At 58.0% G+C, this 18,909-nt stretch overlaps 2 protein-coding genes across 2 annotated transcripts; both read right to left on the bottom strand.

Moving 5' to 3' along the window:
- Nucleotides 1–10,852: 10,852 nt before the first annotated feature.
- Nucleotides 10,853–12,052, bottom strand: LOC105914306 (the record flags this gene model as incomplete). Its single annotated transcript, XM_012845485.2, has 3 exons — nucleotides 11,868–12,052; nucleotides 11,252–11,813; nucleotides 10,853–11,065 (listed from the first exon to the last, which is right to left on the bottom strand). Coding segments are annotated over exons 1-3 (960 nt in total), but the record flags the coding sequence as incomplete, so codon positions are not given.
- Nucleotides 12,053–13,744: 1,692 nt separating this feature from the next.
- On the bottom strand, nucleotides 13,745–14,308 carry LOC106804304. Its single transcript, XM_014805086.1, has one exon. The coding sequence runs from the start codon at nucleotides 14,306–14,308 to the stop codon at nucleotides 13,745–13,747; it is 564 nt and encodes a 187-aa protein (XP_014660572.1).
- Between the last annotated feature and the right edge of the window lie 4,601 nt (nucleotides 14,309–18,909).

Below are 18,909 nucleotides of genomic sequence, written 5' to 3' on the forward strand. Positions count from 1 at the left end.
GAATGAGCTGTGTGGCATGCTTAAAACAGCAGAGGCTGACATCAAGAAAAGCGCTAGTAGCAGCCATGTGATGGCTATACAGAACAAGCCTAGCTTTAAGAAGAAGGGCAATTCTTGGAAGAAGAAGGGTAAGGCTTGAGTGTCCAAGCCAAACCCAGCGCCCAAGGCTAAAGCTAGACCTGCTCCAGATAAAGATTGCTTTTATTGTCACGAACCTGGTCACTGGAAGAGAAACTGCAAGCAGTACCTAGCTTCATTGAAGAATGGCGGAAGTAAGAGTACTTCCACCTCAGGTACGCTTGTTATTAATGTTATAGACAACATATTTCTCGCTGATACAATTATTAATTCTTGGGTATTTGATACCGGATCGGTTGCTCATATTTGCAATTCGATGCAGGGAATGATAAGAAGTAGAAGCGTGGAAAGAGGAGAAGTTAATTTCCGCGTGGGCAATAATGCAAGAGTTGCTGCGTTGACCGTCGAGACAATGCAACTCCACCTCCCGTCAGGATTTATTATGCAGTTGAATAATTGTTATTTTGTTCCTAGTTTAAGTCGAAACATTTTGTCTCCTTCATGCTTGATGAAGGATGGTTAATCATTTGCGAGTGAAAACAATGGTTGTGTGATCTCTAAGAATGATATGTTTATGACTTTTGCACCCATTGTGAATGGATTATTTGTTTTAAATCTTGATGGTTCACCTATCTGTAACGTAAGTGCTAAAATGCCTCGGCCTAATGATTTGAGTCCTACCTACTTATGGTATTGTCGTTTGGGTCATATAAGTGAAAAGCGCATGAAGAAGCTCCATTCTGATGGACTTCTAACTTCGTTTGATTTTGAATCATACGAGACATGTGAGGCTTGCTTGCTAGGCAAGATGACCAAGACGCCTTTCACAGGATTTCCTGAGAGAGCAGTAGACTTGTTGGAACTCGTACATAGCGATGTATGCGGACCAATGAGCACGACGGCTAGAGGAGGATTCCAATACTTCATAACTTTCACTGATGATTTTAGTAGATATGACTATGTCTACTTGATGAGGCACAAGTCTGAAACCTTTGAAAATTTCAAGGAATTTCAGAATGAAGTTGAAAATCAGCGTGGCAAGAAAATTAAGGCCTTATGATCTGATCGTGGAGGCGAGTATTTGAGCCACGAGTTTAGCAATCATCTAAAGAGTTGTGGAATTGTTCCACAACATACGCCGCCTGGAACACCTCAGAGAAACGGTGTATCCGAGCGATGTAATCGAACTTTGTTAGACATGGTTCGATCAATGATGAGCCAGTCGGACCTACCATTGTCATTTTGGGGATACGCTCTAGAAACAACAGCTTTCACACTTAATAGGGTACCATCTAAATCCGTAGTTAAGACACCATATGAGATATGGACTGGAAAGGTTCCTACTTTGTCTTTTCTAAAGATTTGGGGATGTGAAGTGTTTGTCAAGCGACTTCAGTCGGACAAGATCACATCCAAGTTGGATAAGTGCATTTTCATGGGATATCCAAAGGAAACTTTGGGATATTATTTCTACAACCGGTCAGAGGGCAAAGTGTTTGTCGCTCGGAACGGAGTTTTCCTAGAGAAAGAGTTTCTCAAAGGAGAAAAGAGTGGAAAGACAGTGCATTTTGAAGAAGTTCAAAATGAGCCGATCGGGCAAGAATCAATGAGTGATGCTAACGTAGCAGAACAAGTTGAGATACCCATGGCAAGAGAAGCACCGCCACAACCACGAAGGTCGGCAAGGCTCCGCGAAATGCGGGAAATATTATTGTTGGACAATGATAAGCCTGCGACATATGCAGAAGCAATGATGGACCCAGACTCTGAAAAATGGCAGAGTGCCATGCAATCCGAAATAGAGTCCATGGGAGACAATCAAGTTTGGAACTTGGTTGACCCGTCTGATGGTGTTAAAGCCATAGAGTGCAAGTGGATCTATAAGAAGAAAAAGGACATGGATGGAAATATTCACATCTATAAAGCACGACTTGTCGCAAAAGGTTTTCAACAAGTTCAAGGAGTTGACTACGACGAGACTTTCTCGCCCGTAGTGATGCTTAAGTCCATTCAGATTATTCTAGCTATAGCTGCATATTTTGATTATGAGATATGACAGATGGATGTCAAGACAACTTTCCTGAATGGAAACCTAGGTGAGGACGTGTATATGATACAGCCTGAGGGTTTTATCGATCCGAAAAATGCTGGAAAGGTATGCAAGCTTCAAAGATCCATTTATGGATTGAAGCAAGCATCTAGGAGTTGGAACATTTGTTTTGATGAAGTGGTCAAAGGGTTTGACTTCACCAAAAATGAAGAAGAGTCTTGTGTTTACAAGAAGGTTAGTGGGAGCTCTGTAGTATTTCTAATCTTATATGTGGATGACATATTACTGATTGGAAATAACATTTCTATGCTTGAGTCCGTAAAGACTTCACTAAAAAATAGTTTTTCGATGAAGGACTTAGAGGAAGCGACATATATTCTGGGCATTAAGATCTATAGAGATAGATCGAGAAGGCTTATAGGTTTAAGCCAAGATACTTACATTGACAAAGTGTTGAAGTGGTTCAACATGGAAGAGGCAAAGAAAGGGTTCTTGCCTATGTCACATGGCATACATCTCAGCAAGACTCAGTGTCCTTCGACTGCTGATGAGCGGGATCGCATGAGTAGAGTGCCATATGCCTCGGCTATTGGATCTATCATGTATGCAATGATAAGTACTCGCCCAGATGTTTCATATGCGCTAAGTATGACAAGCAGACACCAATCTGATTCAGGTGAGAGTCACTGGACAGCGGTGAAAAATATTCTTAAGTACTTGAGAAGGACTAAAGATATGTTCCTCGTTTATGGAGGTGAGGAGGAGCTCGTTATAACAGGTTACACCGATGCTAGTTTCCAAACCGACAGAGATGATTCAAAGTCACAATCAGGATTTTTGTTCACACTAAATGGTGGTACTGTTAGTTGGAAGAGTTCCAAGCAGGAGACGGTGGCCGATTCTATGACAGAAGCCGAGTACATCGCGGCTTCAGAAGCCGCGAAGGAGGGTGTTTGGATAAGGAATTTCCTCATTGAGCTTGGTGTGTTCCCGAATGCATCCAACCCATTGAATCTCTACTGTGATAACAATGGGGCAATTGCGCAAGCAAAGGAGCCAAGGAACCACCAGAAGAACAAACACGTAATGCGGTGATTTCATCTCATTCGAGACTTCGTTAACCGGGGTGAGATCAAGATATGCAAAATACACACGGATCTGAATATTTCTGATCTGTTGATCAAACCACTCCCGCAGGCTAAGCATGATGCGCATGTAAGAGCTATGGGTATTAGGTACCTTCTAGATTGACTCTAGTGCAAGTGGGAGACTGTTGGAGGTATGCCCTAGAGGCAATCATAGAGATGATGATATTCTATTTGTATCCATGATTTATGTTGTGTTCCTTGAATATCCATTAAAGGATACTTGAATTGATTTGCAATTACGTGAATTGTGTGTGAAACTCTTTACTTGTATGGTTATTCTAAAGTTGTCCCTAGTTGTCGTTGTCAAGATCAACAGATCAAGACTTAGACTAGTAAATTTCTTTTATGCGCGTAAGCCTCAGGTGGTTGCGTGGGAGACACGGATTTAGACTGGTTCAGGCAAAGGAAGCCCTACGTCCAGTATCGAGGATGTTCGTGTTGCCCACGCGGGGGTTCTGTAGTAGGGGGTTACAGATCGACGAGAGAGGGACCGGTCCCAAGTCTCTTTGGGTACTCGTGCTCTCAGGAAAGAGGCGTTGTGTGCTATGGCTTGTCTTGCGGGAGAAGAAGCCGATCCCCCTCTGGCCCTGGGTTCCGCCTTTTATATCGCAAGGGGGCGGCCGGAGTTACAATTGGGATCGGGTAAAGAGGACTGTAAAGAGTAAAACGTAGAATGGTAAAAGGTATGGCAGGAAGGAGGAGCCAGACCCTAGGTGTCCGATGCCTCCGCCGGCCCTGGTTGAACGCCGGCGTGCATGCCGGAGGGGGAGGCTGCCGTATGCCAAGTGTTGTTGCCCCCTACAGATAGCTTCTTTGATACTTGTAGGCGTCAGGTGATGATGAGGGCGTTCCGTTGTTATCCCAGCATCTGTTTGGGAGGACGGTGGATGCTGCTGATCACGCGATGGCCGTTGAGAGGGAGAGCGTCACATCCGCGCTGCCAGGTGCGCGGGACCCGAGGGCGCGCTGGGCCTGAGGACAGGCCGGTCGCTCCTTTGCTCCGGCCGACGCAGGCGATGAGTACCCTGCGGCGAATGGGAGTCGGCCGCCGGCACTGTAGCCTGCACAGAGCGGTCGTGCACGGGTACTTGTGACGGGTCGCGTGAGGAGCGCGGTTGTCCTTCCCTCTGCCAGGCCTGCGGCGCATTTATGATGAGGCCGACGGGGGGATCCACAGGATTTTGTCTGTCTCGCTTATCTGGACCGCATCCGAGGGGGATCCCTCCCCCGGGGGCCCCAGCGCGCCCGACCCCTTTGCTTGGGGTCGGACGAGGCGGAACTCCGTGGCGAGGGGTCGGGCGCCCCCGACCCCGGGGTCGCGGTCGGGCGAGGCGGAAACTTTGCGGAGGGGGGTCGGACGTTCCCGATCCTGGCACCTTGGTCGGGCGAGGCGGAGCTTTGATCACGCCTAGGTAGGCCTGGGCCCCCGTGTCTGCTTGCTTAAGTGGTGTATTAGGGGATCGTTAATATTTCCCCCCAACAGTAGCCCCCGAGCCTGTGGTGGAGCAGAAGTGCTCCTCCGGAGGCTTCTTTCACTGTTTCGCCGTGGGCTCTGTGTTATGGCGCGCTTGTTTTATCTCAGCCTGGCTGGGGGAACCTGCAAATTGTGACCACACGCGTGGTAGTTGGTTGCGAAACTGGCCCCCGAGCTCCTGCTCGTTGCAGGAAACCGATCGGGAGGCTAGGTCGACTTTTTGATCGTTGCCCCTCAAGCGTCCGTTCGCTAGGACGAAGGGGTTGAGCCGGGCCACGTTATCCGCGTTGGACGAACTGTGGTGCTCGTTTGAGCTACGAACAGGTAGGTTCAAGTGGAGTCCCGGTCCCCGTTCGGGGGGGTCCGGCTTGGGCCAAGCTGGTGGCGTACTCCAATTTCCCGCCGGCGAATTCATATAGTTCCCGGACCCGTTCGACCGGATCTGGGGGCTCGCTGCCTTTCCCCGTGGAAAAACCATGAATTTTATACCGGGCGGGACTCGAACGTGAGGTTGGGACGCCCTTGGCTTTCGCTCGCCTAGGTATTGGCCGCTAGCGGACCCGTCCCTTCTCACCCCTTGCTCGGGGGATGTCCTGAGGCAGCTATCGAACCTGTGTTGGGCCGGCTTTCGAACCTCTGGACCGTAATGGGCCGTAGGGGCGTTTTCAGCCCCGTATCCCTTTCTTACCTCCCTGTGGGCCTTGGGCCGGAGTGGAGCGGTTGTTGCGCCTGGGCCGAACGTGGGGGGCGTCGTGGGCGCGTTACCTAGGAAGTGGAGTTATGGAAGCGCCATCCCTCGAATCGAGGAGGATAGGATGTTTTCGCGGCCGATCGTGCGCGCAGGTTTCGAAAAGGAAACGGGCGTGGCAAGGGCGTATCTGGCGCCGCATTTATGGCGGCCGGGGCGTCGATTTGGCTTCCTCGGTACTTTTCTTATAAAAGCAGGAGCCTGCCGCGCCGGTTCCTCTTTCCCTTCGCATTCGAGCCTTCTTGCCTTCTACTCAGTTCATCCGCGCTCGCCTCGTTTCCTTTGCTCCAAGCCGCGCGCTCTTCTTCCATCTCCGTCGATCTCCTCCCTCCTCCGGCGATGGGTTCCTGGGGAGTTTCTCACTTCACTTCCTCGCGCGCCGAGGGCCTGGTGCGGAAGGGTCTACTCTGCGAGAGGACGGCGGCGGGCGAGTGGGAGCTGCCGGGGCCGGAGCAAGTTCCGTCACCTCCCCCCGGCTATGTCGTCTCCTTCGCTCACTTCCACGAGCAGGGATTCGCTTCCCCCCCGAGCCGCTTCTTCCGCGGACTCCTCCACCACTACGGGCTCGAGCTTCAGCACCTCAACCCCAATGGGATCCAGCACATTGCGGCGTTTGTCGCGCTGTGCGAGGGATTCCTGGGCATCGAGCCCCACTTCGCACTGTGGAAATATTTTTTCACAGTGAGCCTGTATCAGAAGTCGGGGAAGGCCGGGAGCCAGCAGCGGTCGCCTCTGGCGCCGATCGGGTGTGCCGGGATCCATCTCCGTCATACTCGCTGCAAGGAGTATATGATGGTGAAGACCTCGGTGTCCCACAAGGGGTGGCACAACCAGTGGTTCTACGTGAGGAGCTACCCGGACTCCCCCCTGCCGGCTTTCACCGGCCGCACCATCGACGCGGCGCCCGAGGTATGGGCGTACGGGCCGGTGGAGAAGGAGAAGAAGCGATTCTCCGACTTGCTGCAGGCCATCGAGCAGCTGAAGAGGAGTGGGCTCACCGGCGCTGGGGTCATCGGCGCGTACCACGCCCGGCGGGTGGCGCCGCTGATGCTTCGGGCCCGGCCGCTTGGCGCCATGACCCCTGACGCGCCGACCGAGGGTACCACCTTGGCGACGGGCGCGCTTGCCGCCTCCGAGATCCGGCAACGGCTCCAGGAGGCGCTGGAGGACAGGGACGTCGAGTACCCGATTCCAGGGCACCCGCAGATGCGCCCGGTGCCGGGCTTCGTAGACCTGGTAAGGAGTTGGCGCGTCGTCTTCCTTTCCTTGTGTCCCGCTATTTGTTGTTCTGACGCGAAGCTGTTTCGCGTTTGCAGGGCTCACTAACCCGGGTCGCGGACTCCCTTCCGCCGGTGCCGGAAGATGCCGACCGGAGGACTCGCAACCGTCTCCAAGCCGAGGCGCAGAAGCGCCGCAAGGACAAGGAGACGGCGAGGAGGCGGAAGAAGGCCGCCAAGGAGTTCCAGCGGCGGTGGAGGGGGACGGTCGTGTCCGACGACGACGACGACGACGACGACGATGATGAAGAGGATGAAGATGAGGAAGATGATGAGGAGGAAGAGCTGGTTCCCCCCCGGTCGGGGGCTTTGGTGATTCGTGAGGCGCCCCCGCAGACGGCCGCGGGGGGTGAAGTGGGGGAAGCATCCGCCCGGGCTTTGGCTCCCACAGGCCCTAGGGCTGTGCCTCAAGGGCCAGCGCAGCGCGCGCCCCAGGAGCTGGCGCGGACCGCCCCCCAGGGGTCGGCGTAGGGCGTCCCCCGGGAGCAGGTGCGGGACGCCTCCCAGGGGTCGGCGTAGGGCGTCCCCCAGGAACGGGCGCGGGGCGCCCCCCCGGGGTCGGCTCAGGGCGTCCCCCAGGAGCGGGCGCGGGCCGCTCCCCCGGGGTCGGCACAGGGCGTCTCCCAGGAGCGGGCGTGGGACGCTCCCCCGGGGTCGGCGCAAGGCGTCCCCCAGGAGCGGGCGCGGGACGCTCCCCCGGGGTCGGCAAGGGATGCCCCCCCGGTGTCGACACGGAGCGCCCCTCAGGGGGCTTCAGAGCCTTCCCCTACCGCAGCCTTGGGTCCGGCGCAGGACGCTCCCCAGGAGTCCGCTCGGGGCGCTCCTCGGGGGTCCGTGGAGCCTGCCTCCACCGCCGTGCCCGCTGCCGGAGAGCAGCGAGGCGGCGACAAGCGGCCGCTGCCAGATGCCCCGGGGTCGGCGTCCGGCTCTGAGTCGAAGCGCGCGCGCCGCCCTTGCGCTTTGAGGGCGTAAGTTGGCTTTCCCTGTGCGTCATTCTTCTCCTCTTCTTTCGTTCGTTTCTGCTGACGTCTGGCCGTCGATGTGCAGCACTTCTCCCCGTGGCCTCACCCTGCAGCTGGCACCCAAGAAGGCACTGCGGGTGTCGACCTCCTCCGGAGGGCAGGCCGCGGCCCCGCCCGCGGCGAGCGGCGGGGTTCCTGGTGCGGCCGCGGATCCCCCCGCGGAGGTGACCCTTGCAGAGGCAGCTGGCGGAGCGGCGGCGGCGTCAGCCGTGGGAGGGGGAGCGGACTCTACTCCGCCTTCGGCCCCTCCGGTCGCCCCTTCAGCTCAGGGCGCGATCCCCCCGGGCTCTCAGGACGGGGAGGTGATCGACCTTGATGCCGACGAGGCGGAGGAGACGGCGGCGGCGGGAGGTAGGGCGGATGCCTCTGCAGTCGCGGCGGGATCCAAGGCGGAGGGGGCGCCTGCTCCCGGAGGCGCGGTGGCAGCAGAGGCAGTGGTGACGGAGGCAGGGCCTCCGCCCCAGTCACCCCCGTGGGAGTGACTCTGGCGGCTGAGGTGGAGGTGCCCACAGGGATACCGTTGGCGACCTCGGCGGCGACAAGCGTGCAGGTGCCGGGGCCGTCAGCGGATCCGGCGGCCTCTAGCGCCGTGGTGCCGTCCTCGACGGTGGCGTCAGGGTCGGCCCCTGTCTCAGCCTCGGCCTCCTCCGTTCCCAGGGCGTGGAGGGGGTCCGTCCTCCGCTGGTCATCCCGCGATGACCCGCCGAGGCATCTCTTCGCGCTGGACGCCGCCGCCGAGTGGCACAGGTGGCAGGCGGTGCAGGGCGGCATCGCCTAGGTCCAGGCGGCTCTGACCTCAGCGCTGGGAGTTCTGGGCAACACCGTCCTCCCTGGCAGCCAGGTATGTGACTTCTACTGTTGGTGATGAGCACCTCCCCTTTACCTTTTTTGCCTTAACGGGGTGTTGCTTTGTAGGCTCTCCAAGAGGGCAGCCGGGGGAAATCTGATTTCCTCCGGCGGCAGCAGGGTCTCTGGGATCGCTTCAACACCGAAAGGGAGCGCACCAGGGACCTGTCTCTGCAGGTCAACGCCGAAAGGGAGTGGACCAGGGACCTGTCTCTGCAGGTCAACGCCGCCCAGGGGGTCATCCGTGACCTGCAAGGGCGTGAGCGGGCAGCGCAGGAGGAGTCGCGGCGTGCGGAGGCCAGGCTCCAAGCCGTCACTGAGAAGGCCCGCCTCGACCTCGAGGAGTTCCAGGCCGTCGCGGAAAGGGCCCGTCGCGATGCCGAGGGGCTTAAAGCTGCTGCTGAGAGGGCCCGCCGCGACGCCAAGGAACTGGCGCAGCTGAGGGGGGAGCGTGGAACCCTCCGCACGGAGAACGATCAACTCCGCTTGCAAGTGCAGGGGCTTCAGTCCGCCGTGTCCCAAAGCGCCAACCGAGAGCGTGAGTTGAATACCCAGGCCGATGGTGAGGTTTTTTCCATTCCTGCGTTCCTGTGTCGTCTGTGTTCTGTTCTTTGACTCGGTGGGGTTTTATGGGTGGCTCCTGCAGGTGAGATCGCCAAGTTGCGGGGTCTGCTCGACGAGGAGCGCGGCGAGCACGGCGCCCTGTGAGATGCGGTTCGTGTCATCTGCGACGACTTCGGCGTGGCTTCGGAGGAGGGGTCGAGCTCTCTGCCGGCTCGTGTCCTCAGGGTGCGCCGTCGCCGTCGCGAGATCGCCGTGGACGCGCTTCACCTTGGCGTGCAGCGAGCCTTCGGGGTCTTCGGCTCTCATTATTCCGGCATCAACTTTGCCGGGATGAGTGAAGGGTACTGCGCGGGCTACACCGAAGCTGAGCTGGACGAGATCGATGCCTCGGTGACTGCACCGGCGGAGGCCCTCGCGAAGCTCCTGGAAGATGAAGCCGTCCCTCCTGCCGACCATGAAGCCGCCGCTCCTGCCGATCCCTCTGCAAATTAGCTGTACCGGGCTCGCGCCCAAAAAGTTTGTAATTATGTCAGTCCTTTGAACTCATTTTGCGTCGGCCATACGAGCCTGTTCTTACGACTTTTCGTTGCATGAAAGAACCCGATTCCCTCTGTTATTCCTTTGGGCTCGAAAGCTTAGGATGCGTTGCCGGGTGCATCAGTAAGTTTTGATGAGCGAAGGTGCCGTAGCCGCTGGGGCGTAGGTTTTTCCGCGGTCCGATCACAACTTGCCTGAGCACCGTTCACGCATCCTTATCTTTTTTGCATCCAAAGGTTTTAGAAAGGGAGTGTTCGGTCTGAAAAAAGAAAAAAACTGTTTTCTTTTTAGGTGGCGCCCAGCGGCTGGGGTCGGGACCCCTGATAGCCCCCGAGGGGTATGCGGTCCTGGAGCAAGGCCAGGGTCGGATACCCCTGAGCTTAAAGGAAAAGGCCTGAGCCAAGGTGGCTCAGGGTTTCTTTTTTCGCAGAAGAACAAAACTGGTAGCCCCCGAGGGGTATGCGACCCTGGGACGAGGCCAGGGTCGGATGCCCCTGAGCTTAAAGGAAAAGGCCTGAGCCAAGGTGGCTCAGGGTTTCTTTTTTCGCAGAAGAACAAAACTGGTAGCCCCCGAGGGGTATGCGACCCTGGGACGAGGCCAGGGTCGGATGCCCCTGAGCTTAAACGAAAGAACGGAAAAGACGGCAAGATTATGCATAACTTGGAAATAAAAGCTATGGGTAAAAGCGCCTTAGCTGTTCTATGTTCCAGGAGTTGCTGAAGATTTGCCCGTCGGGAGTTGCCAGCTTGTAGGTGCCTGGCCGTAGTACTTGTACGACGATGAACGGGCCTTCCCATGGGGGGGGGTCAACTTGTGCCGACCCCTGTTATCTTGGACGAGGCGGAGCACTAAATCACCGACGTTGAAGGCGCGGCCTTGTATCCTGCGGCTGTGGTAACGCCGTAGGGCCTGCTGGTATTTAGCCGAGTGTAATAGGGCTACATCTCGCGCCTCGTCGAGTTGATCTTGTGCGTCCTTGAGTGATGCCTGGTTTCCCTGTTCGTCGTATGCTTTGACCCTTGGCGACCCGTACTCTAGGTCGGTGGGCAAAATGGCCTCTGACCCGTAGATCATGAAGAACGGGGTGAATCCTGTCGCCCGGCTGGGGGTCGTCCTCAAGCTCCAGAGGACTGCTGGGAGCTCCGCAACCCACCGTCCGCCGAACTTTTTGAGGCGGTCGAAGATCCGTGGCTTGAGACCCTGGAGTATCATGCCGTTGGCTCGCTCGACTTGCCCGTTCGTGCGGGGGTGCGCCACTGCCGCCCAATCCACTCGGATGTGGTGGTCGTCGCAGAACTGGAGAAATCTTTTCCCGGTGAACTGTGTGCCGTTGTCGGTGATGATGGAATTCGGGATCCCGAAGCGGTGGATGATATCGGTGAAGAACTGTACCGCTTGCTCGGACCTGATTTGCGCCACTGGTCTTACTTTGATCCATTTGGAGAACTTGTTGACAGCGATGAGCAGATGGGTGAAGCCCCCGGGCGCCCTTTTGAAGGGTCTTACGAGATCCAGCCCCCAGACCGCAAACGGCCATGTGATGGGGATGGTTTGCAACGCCTGCGCGGGCAGGTGAGTTTGGCGGGCAAAGAACTGGCATCCTTCACAGGTGCGGACTACCTGGGTAGCATACGCGACCGCGGTTGGCCAGTAAAAACCTTGTCGGAAGGCGTTGCCAACAAGCGTCCTCGGCGCGGCGTGGTGACCACAAGCCCCGACGTGGATATTCTGGATCAGCACCTTTCCCTGCTCTATCGGGATGCAGCGCTGGAGGATCCCAGTGTGACTTCTCTTGTAGAGCTCCTGGTCGATGATGGTGAAGGATTTTGCACGGCGCGCGATCCTGCGGGCTTCTGTTTTGTCCGCCGGGAGCGTGCCGCGGACAAGGTAGTCGAGGTACGGGGCTCTCCAGTCGCTTCGGGGGTCGGCCCCCGCCGCAGGGTCTGCCGTGATTTCTATGACCACGGGGTCGGACGGCTTGGCTTCCAGGGCCGAGTCGGGTAAGGCAGTGTTGATTCCCTCGGGATCGGCGCTCGGGTCCGGGACAGGTGGCGCGCTGCCGACCTCCCTCGGCTCGGGTCCCGACCCCAGTGCTAGGCATGCCTTGCCAACCCCTGCCGGCTCCAGATAACGGATTGAGGGCTTCAGCTGGTCGCTAACGAAAACGCCGTCGGGGACGGGCATCCGGCCGGACGCCGCCTTCACCAGCTCGTCAGCGGCTTCGTTGAAGCGCCTTGCGACGTGGTTGAGCTCCAACCCGTCGAACTTGTCCTCGAGCTTACGGACCTCGTTGCAGTAGGCTGCCATTTTGGGGTCATGGCAGCTCCACTCCTTCATGACTTGCTCGACGACCAACTGAGAATCGCCCCGGACGTCTAGCCGACAGATTCCCAGCTCGATGGCAATGCGGAGCCCGTTGAGTAGGGCTTCGTATTCAGCAATATTATTGGACGCAGGGAAATGGAGGCGGATCATGTACCTGATGCGCACGCCCAACGGAGAGACGAAGACGAGGCCTGCTCCGGCGCGGGCCCTCATCAGTGACCCGTCGAAGTACATCGTCCAGTACTCTTGCTCCTCTGGCGCCGACGGTGCTTGTACCTCCGTCCACTCGGCCACGAAGTTGGCAAGTACCTGGGACTTGATGGCGGTGCGGGGGACGTAGGTGATATCCTGGTCCATAAGCTCAAGCGCCCACTTCGCGATCCTTCCTATTGCATTTGGGTTCCGGATTACTTCACCAAGCGGGAATGAAGAGACGACCGTTACCTGGTGGGAGGTGAAGTAGTGACGCAACTTCCTCTTCGTGATGAGGACGGCGTAGACGAGCTTCTGGATCTGTGGATATCGTGCCTTGGACTCGGACAAGACTTCGCTGATGAAGTACACCGGGCGTTGTACCTTAAGAGCGTGCCCCTCCTCCTCCCGCTCCACTACTAGGGCCGCGCTGACCACCTGGGTGGTCGCCGCGACGTAGAGCAGAAGGGTCTCACCGTCGGCGGGCGGGACTAGAATTGGGCCCTTCGTCAGGAGGTCCTTGAGTCGGTCAAGTGCCTCCTGGGCCTCGCTGGTCCATTCGAAGCGGTCAGATTTCTTCAGGAGCCGATAGAGAGGAAGACCTCGCTCGCTGAGGCGCGAGATGAAGCGGCTTAGGGATGCTAAGCACCCCATGACGCGCTGCACTCCCTTTATGTTCCGGATTGGCCCTATGTCGCTGATGGCCGCTATCTTCTCCGGGTTTGCCTCGATGCCGCGCACAGAGACGATGAAGCCTAACAGCATGCCCCTTGGGACACCGAACACACATTTCTCGGGATTAAGCTTAATACGCTTATCCCTCAGCCTTTCAAAGGCTAGCTCTACGTCGGGAACGAGCTGGTTACCCTTCCTGGATTTAACCACGATGTCGTCGACGTAGGCCTCAACGGTCCACCCGATGAGGTCCCCGAAGCATTTCAGCATGCATCGCTGGAAGGTAGCCCCCGCGTTTTTGAGGCCGAACGGCATCTTAACGTAGCAGTAGGGACCAAAGGGGGTGATGAAAGAGGTAGCGAGCTGGTCGGCCTCTTTCATCGCGATCTGGTGGTAGCCGGAATATGCGTCGAGGAAGCTGAGGGTCTCGCACCCGGCGGTTGAGTCGACTATTTGATCTATGCGTGGCAAAGGAAACGGATCCTTTGGGCACGCTTTATTAAGACCGGTATAATCGACACACATCCTCCATTTCCCGTTCTTTTTCGATACAAGGACAGGATTGGCTAGCCACTCGGGGTGGCGCACTTCCTTGATGAACCTGGCCGCCAGGAGCTTCTGGAGCTCTTCACCAATGGCCCTGCGCCTTTCTTCGTCGAAACGGCGCAAACCTTGCTTCACTGGTTTGGAGCCGGCCCTGATGTTCAAGGAATGCTCGGCGACTTCTCTCGGGATGCCTGGCATATCCGAGGGCTTCCATGCGAAGACGTCGCTGTTCGCGCGGAGGAAGTCGACGAGTGCGCTTTCCTATTTGGGGGATAGGGCCGCGCTGATCCGTACAACCCCACCATTGGAACAGCCGGGATCGAGAGGGACTTCTTTGATACCTTCGGTGGGCTCGAAGGAGGTGCTCGACTGCTTGGCGTCGGGCCGATCTTCGATCACCTCAGCAAGCTGGACCGCCATGTCGCTGGTGACGGTGATGGCCGCGGCATACTCGCAACACTCCACGTCGCACTCATAAGCCTTCTGGAAGGTTGTGCCGACGGTGATGACCCCGTTGGGCCCCGGCAGCTTGAGCTTGAGGTATGTGTAGTTGGGGATTGCCATGAACTTCGCGTAGCACGGCCGTCCCAAGATGGCATGGTAGGTTCCGCGAAACCCTACCACCTCGAAGGTGAGGACCTCCTTCCTATAGTTGGAAGGGGTCCCAAACGTGACGGGTAGGTCGATCTGCCCAAGAGGCGTCGCCTGCTTCCCTGGCACGAAGCCATGGAAGGGTGCCATGCTGGGACGGAGGCGGGAGCGATCGATCCCCATAGCATCGAGAGTCTCGGCGTAGAGGAGGTTGAGGCCGCTGCCCCCATCCATGAGTACCTTGGTGAGGCGCGTCGTACCGACGATGGGGTCGACGATGAGAGGGTAACGCCCCGGATGCCGGACGCGTCCAGGGTGGTCAGACCTATCGAAGGTGATGGCCGGTCCGGACCAATCGAGGAAGGCCGGAGTCGCAGGCTCGGCCGCGTAGACCTCCCGGTGCTCCAGCTTGTGCTGGCGCCTGGTGTCGTACGCTGCGGAGCCCCCGAAATCATGAAGCAGCCATCAACTTTAGGGAAGCCGTCTTCCTTCTCTTCGTCGCCCTTCTTTTCCTCATCAGGCTTCTGCTTCCGGTCACCTTTCACCGGATTGCCCACAAAGTACCTCTTCATGAGGTTACAGTCTTTGTAGGCATGCTTGACGGGGAACTCGTGGTTCGGGCACGGTCCCATGAGCAGCTTGTCGAAGAAGTCGGGAGCGCCTTCGGGGGGCGGCTGCCCCCGCTTGCGCTCGACCGCGGCCACGAGGGGGGCCTCGCGCCGCTGCTTGCCCTTCTTCTTCTACTGGCGGTTGGAGGTGCCTTCGTCGGCGTCCTCCTCCCGTTTCGCCTTGCCCTTGGAACGATCGAAGATCGCTCCGACAGGCTCTTCGCCAGAGGCGTAGATAGTGGCGATGTTGAGGAGCTCTTCCGTGGTTCGCGGGCCTCGGTGCCCCAGCTCGTGGACGAGGGGCCGGCAGGAGGTCCCTGCTAGGAAGGCTCCTATGACGTCGGTGTCCGCGACGTTGGAGAGCTCGGTGCGCTTTCTGGAGAAGCGCCGGATGTAATCCCGGAGGGATTCGTCTGCCCCCTGACGGTAGCTCCGGAGATCCCAGGAGTTGCCGGGGCGCATGTACGTCCCTTGGAAGTTTCCTATGAAAACCTCTTTCAGGTCGTTCCAGTTGCGAACGCGTCCCGAAGGGATGTGTTCTAGCCAGGCTCGCGTGGAGTCTGCCAGAAAAAGGGGTAGGTTGCGGATGATAAACAAGTCATCGTCCGCCTCGCCGGCTTGACATGCAAGCCGGTAATCCCTTAGCCACACTCCAGGATTCGTCTCCCCCGAGTATTTGGCTACACTCGTGGGTTGCCTGAAGCGCGGCGGAAAGGGCGCATTTAGGATGCGCGCGGAAAAGGCCCGAGGCCTGGCCATTCCTGGGCTCGGGCTGCGGTCTTCCCCGCTGTCGTAGCGCCCGCCATGGTGGACGTGGTAGCCTCGATCTGTCCCGTCTTCCCTGCCCGCGCGGGAGCGTCTCCGCGCGTTCAGGGTGTCGCGGGCATCGTGGACGAGACCGACGCGCTGATGGACGGATCGAGCCTCGCCTTCCGCGGGGTGGCGGGGTTCATCGGGCGGACGCGGCTTTATTCACCCCCGGAGGGGGTTGATGGATAGATTCCCCCCGCCGTTCCGGGGGTGCGCCGTGCGTCGCCCGGCTGGCGTTCTACCCGCGTCGCCGAGACGCTGAACTTTCCGCCTGCTGGACGGCGGCGCACTCGAGCAGGTTGCGCATCTCTTGGCGTGCCCGTCGCTCCTCGGGCGTCGCTGGCTCGGGGAGCTGTCGGAGGAACACCACCGCGGCGGCGACGTTTTGGCTAGCATGGGCAAAGAGCGGCGGACGCTCTCCATCCGCACAGATGCGTTCCTGGATGTCGCGCGCCCGTTGTCGCGCTCCCCCCTCGTGGTGGGGGTGCTCTACCTCTTGGCGAGCGCCCGCGTGCGCTTTTGGTTGCTGAGAGCACTCTGGGGCCCTGGGTAAGGCTCCAGTTGTAGCTGCGGTGCGCGAGGGGGGAACCCGTTGTCTCCCCTCGGCACCATCGCCGTTGGACCCCTCGCAGTGCTCGTCGACCACAAGGCACTCGCGGGAGGGGCGGGGACTCCTGCTGCTGGAGCCAGCGTCGGAGATTGTCCTCGCCGCGCCCACGAGCTCGTTGCTCGCGGGCGACGTGGTTAAGGACCGCGCTAGGAGGCGACCGTAAGCCCCCATGGCGTTGCGTAGCCCGAAGGGCTGTCCCTCTGGTGAGGTCCTTCTGGTAGGCGACCGGCCGCTCGCCGCCGTCCTGGCGGCGGGGCCGAGGGCAGCAGGACGTGCGGGCAAGACGAGGACAGGGATCAGCTCGATCCCTTCCCCGGTGGCCAGGAAGTCCAGGCTCCCGAAATGGACCAGGGAGCCCGGAGCAAAGCTGCTATCGCAGTTGGCCATCTGAGGCTGGAGATGTACGCGCAAAGGTCCCCTACCTGACGCGCCAACTATCGTTGTCAAGATCAACGGATCAAGACTTAGACTAGTAAATTTCTTTTATGTGCGTAAGCCTCAGGTGGTTGTGTGGGAGACACGGATTTAGACTGGTTCGGGCAAAGGAAGCCCTACGTCCAGTATCGAGGATGTTCGTGTTGCCCACGCGAGGGTTCTGTAGTAGGGGGTTACAGATCGACGAGAGAGGGACCGGTCCCAAGTCTCTTTGGGTACTCGTACTCTCAGGAAGAGGCGTTGTGTGCTATGGCTTGTCTTGCGGGAGAAGAAGCCGATCCCCCCTCCGGCCCCGGGTTCCGCCTTTTATATCACAAGGGGGCGGCCGGAGTTACAGTTGGGATCGGGTAAAGAGGACTGTAAAGAGTAAAACGTAGAATGGTAAAAGGTACGGCAGGAAGGAGGAGCTAGACCCTAGGCGTCCGATGCCTCCGCCGGCCCTGGTTGAACGCCGGCGTGCATGCCGGAGGGGGAGGCCGCCGTATGCCAAGTGTTGTTGCCCCCTACAGATAGCTTCTTTGATACTTGTAGGCGTCAAGTGATGATGAGGGCATTCCGTCGTTATCCCAGCGTCTGTTTGGGAGGACGGTGGATGCTGCTGATCAGGCGATGGCCGCTGAGAGGGAGAGCGTCACATCTGCGCTGCTAGGTGCGCGGGACCCGAGGGCGCGCGGGGCCCGAGGACAGGTTGGTCGCTCCTTTGCTCCGGCCGGCGCAGGCCATGAGTACCCTGCGGCAAATGGGAGTCGGCCGCCGGCACTGTAGCCTGCACAGAGCGGTCGTGCACGGGTACTTGTGACGGGTCGCGTGAGGAGCGCGGTTGTCCTTCCCTCTGCTAGGCCTGCGGCGCATTTATGATGAGGCCGACGGGGGGACCCACAGGATTTTGTCTGTCTCGCTTATCTGGACCGCATCCGAGGGGGATCCCTCCCTCGGGGGCCCCAGCGCGCCCGACCCCTTTGCTTGGGGTCGGACGAGGCGGAACTCCGTGGTGAGGGGTCGGGCGCCCCCGACCCCGGGGTCGCGGTCGGGCGAGGCGGAAACTTTGCGGAGGGGGGTCGGACGTTCCCGATCCTGGCGCCTTGGTCGGGCGAGGCGGAGCTTTGATCACGCCTAGGTGGGCCCGGGCCCCCGTGTCTGCTTGCTTAAGTGGTGTATTAGGGGATCATTAATATTTCCCCCCAACACTAGTCGGAGTTCATGTGAGGACACACATGAATATTAGACTAGCACATGTATTAGTTGATGACTATGTTTCACAAGGCATGGACATGGAGATGTTGAACTAATAATGTGGGCACATGTGGAGACATGTGCTAGGATTGACCCAACACGAGAAGTAGTTCTCTTTTTAAACAACAGATACGCTTTGTCCTTAGACCTGAGATTGTCGCATGTATTCAAGATGTGGATCAACTTACTTAGGGGCTATCAAACGCTACGCCGTAACAGGGTAGTTATAAAGGTAGCTTTCGGGTTTGTCAAGAAGCATGCTATGAGACATGGTCAATCAAGATGGGATTTGCCCCTCTCTGATTGAGAGTGATATCTCTGGGCCCCTCGAGTGATCGGATCCGAAAATGCATGGCCATGCTACGTACGGTTAAGAGTTAACCTACAAAGGGATTCCGAATCACAGGATCGAGAAAGAGCGGTTGGCTTGAAGCTAGACCAAATATCGTGAGGCAAAGGGAATAGCATGTATATAATGTTGTGATGGTTCGTCTGATATGATCTTCGTGTGCGTATAGGAGTTGGCACGTCTTGCTAGAGGCCGCTACCGACTATTGAGCCGAGTAAGAGTACTCGGGCCATGTCTATACGTATTCGAACCCATAGGGTCGCACACTTAAGGGGCTGGAAGCCCAATTCGGATGTGATCCGAGTTGGATTAGGTTTAGAAGTACTAATGGGCCTCGGACCCAGAGGCCCGTTAGGAACCTCTATAAATAGAGGGGTGGGGGCGCCCTAGGGTTTACACCTTTTGGCGAAACACATCTGCCGCGCCTCCCACGCCCTCGCCAGTTGCAACCCACGGATCTAGCAATCCGGCTTGCAACGCTTTCTCCCTGCACGTGTGGATACCTTGGAGGTGTTGCGCCTGCAGCACTTGGACGTTGCCGCCGACGAGCCACGACGAGCCGCTGACGAGCCGCGGCACGAGGGAGATCTTGCTGCACGTGGACGAGCTGCTGAGGAGCTGCTGGACGTCGACGTGATCGACTACGTACGACTACGTTGATCGACTTCGCTGCATCGACACAAATCTACATCTTCCACACCAGTAGTGCGTCGAGTGGTAATCCCGTGATCCTTATACGACAGTTTTCCTGGTTTACGCGGTAGAAATTTTATTTTGCGCTAGTGTAGCC

The sequence above is a fragment of the Setaria italica genome, chromosome IV (assembly GCF_000263155.2).
Source record: "Setaria italica strain Yugu1 chromosome IV, Setaria_italica_v2.0, whole genome shotgun sequence".
Classification (NCBI taxonomy): domain Eukaryota; kingdom Viridiplantae; phylum Streptophyta; class Magnoliopsida; order Poales; family Poaceae; genus Setaria; species Setaria italica.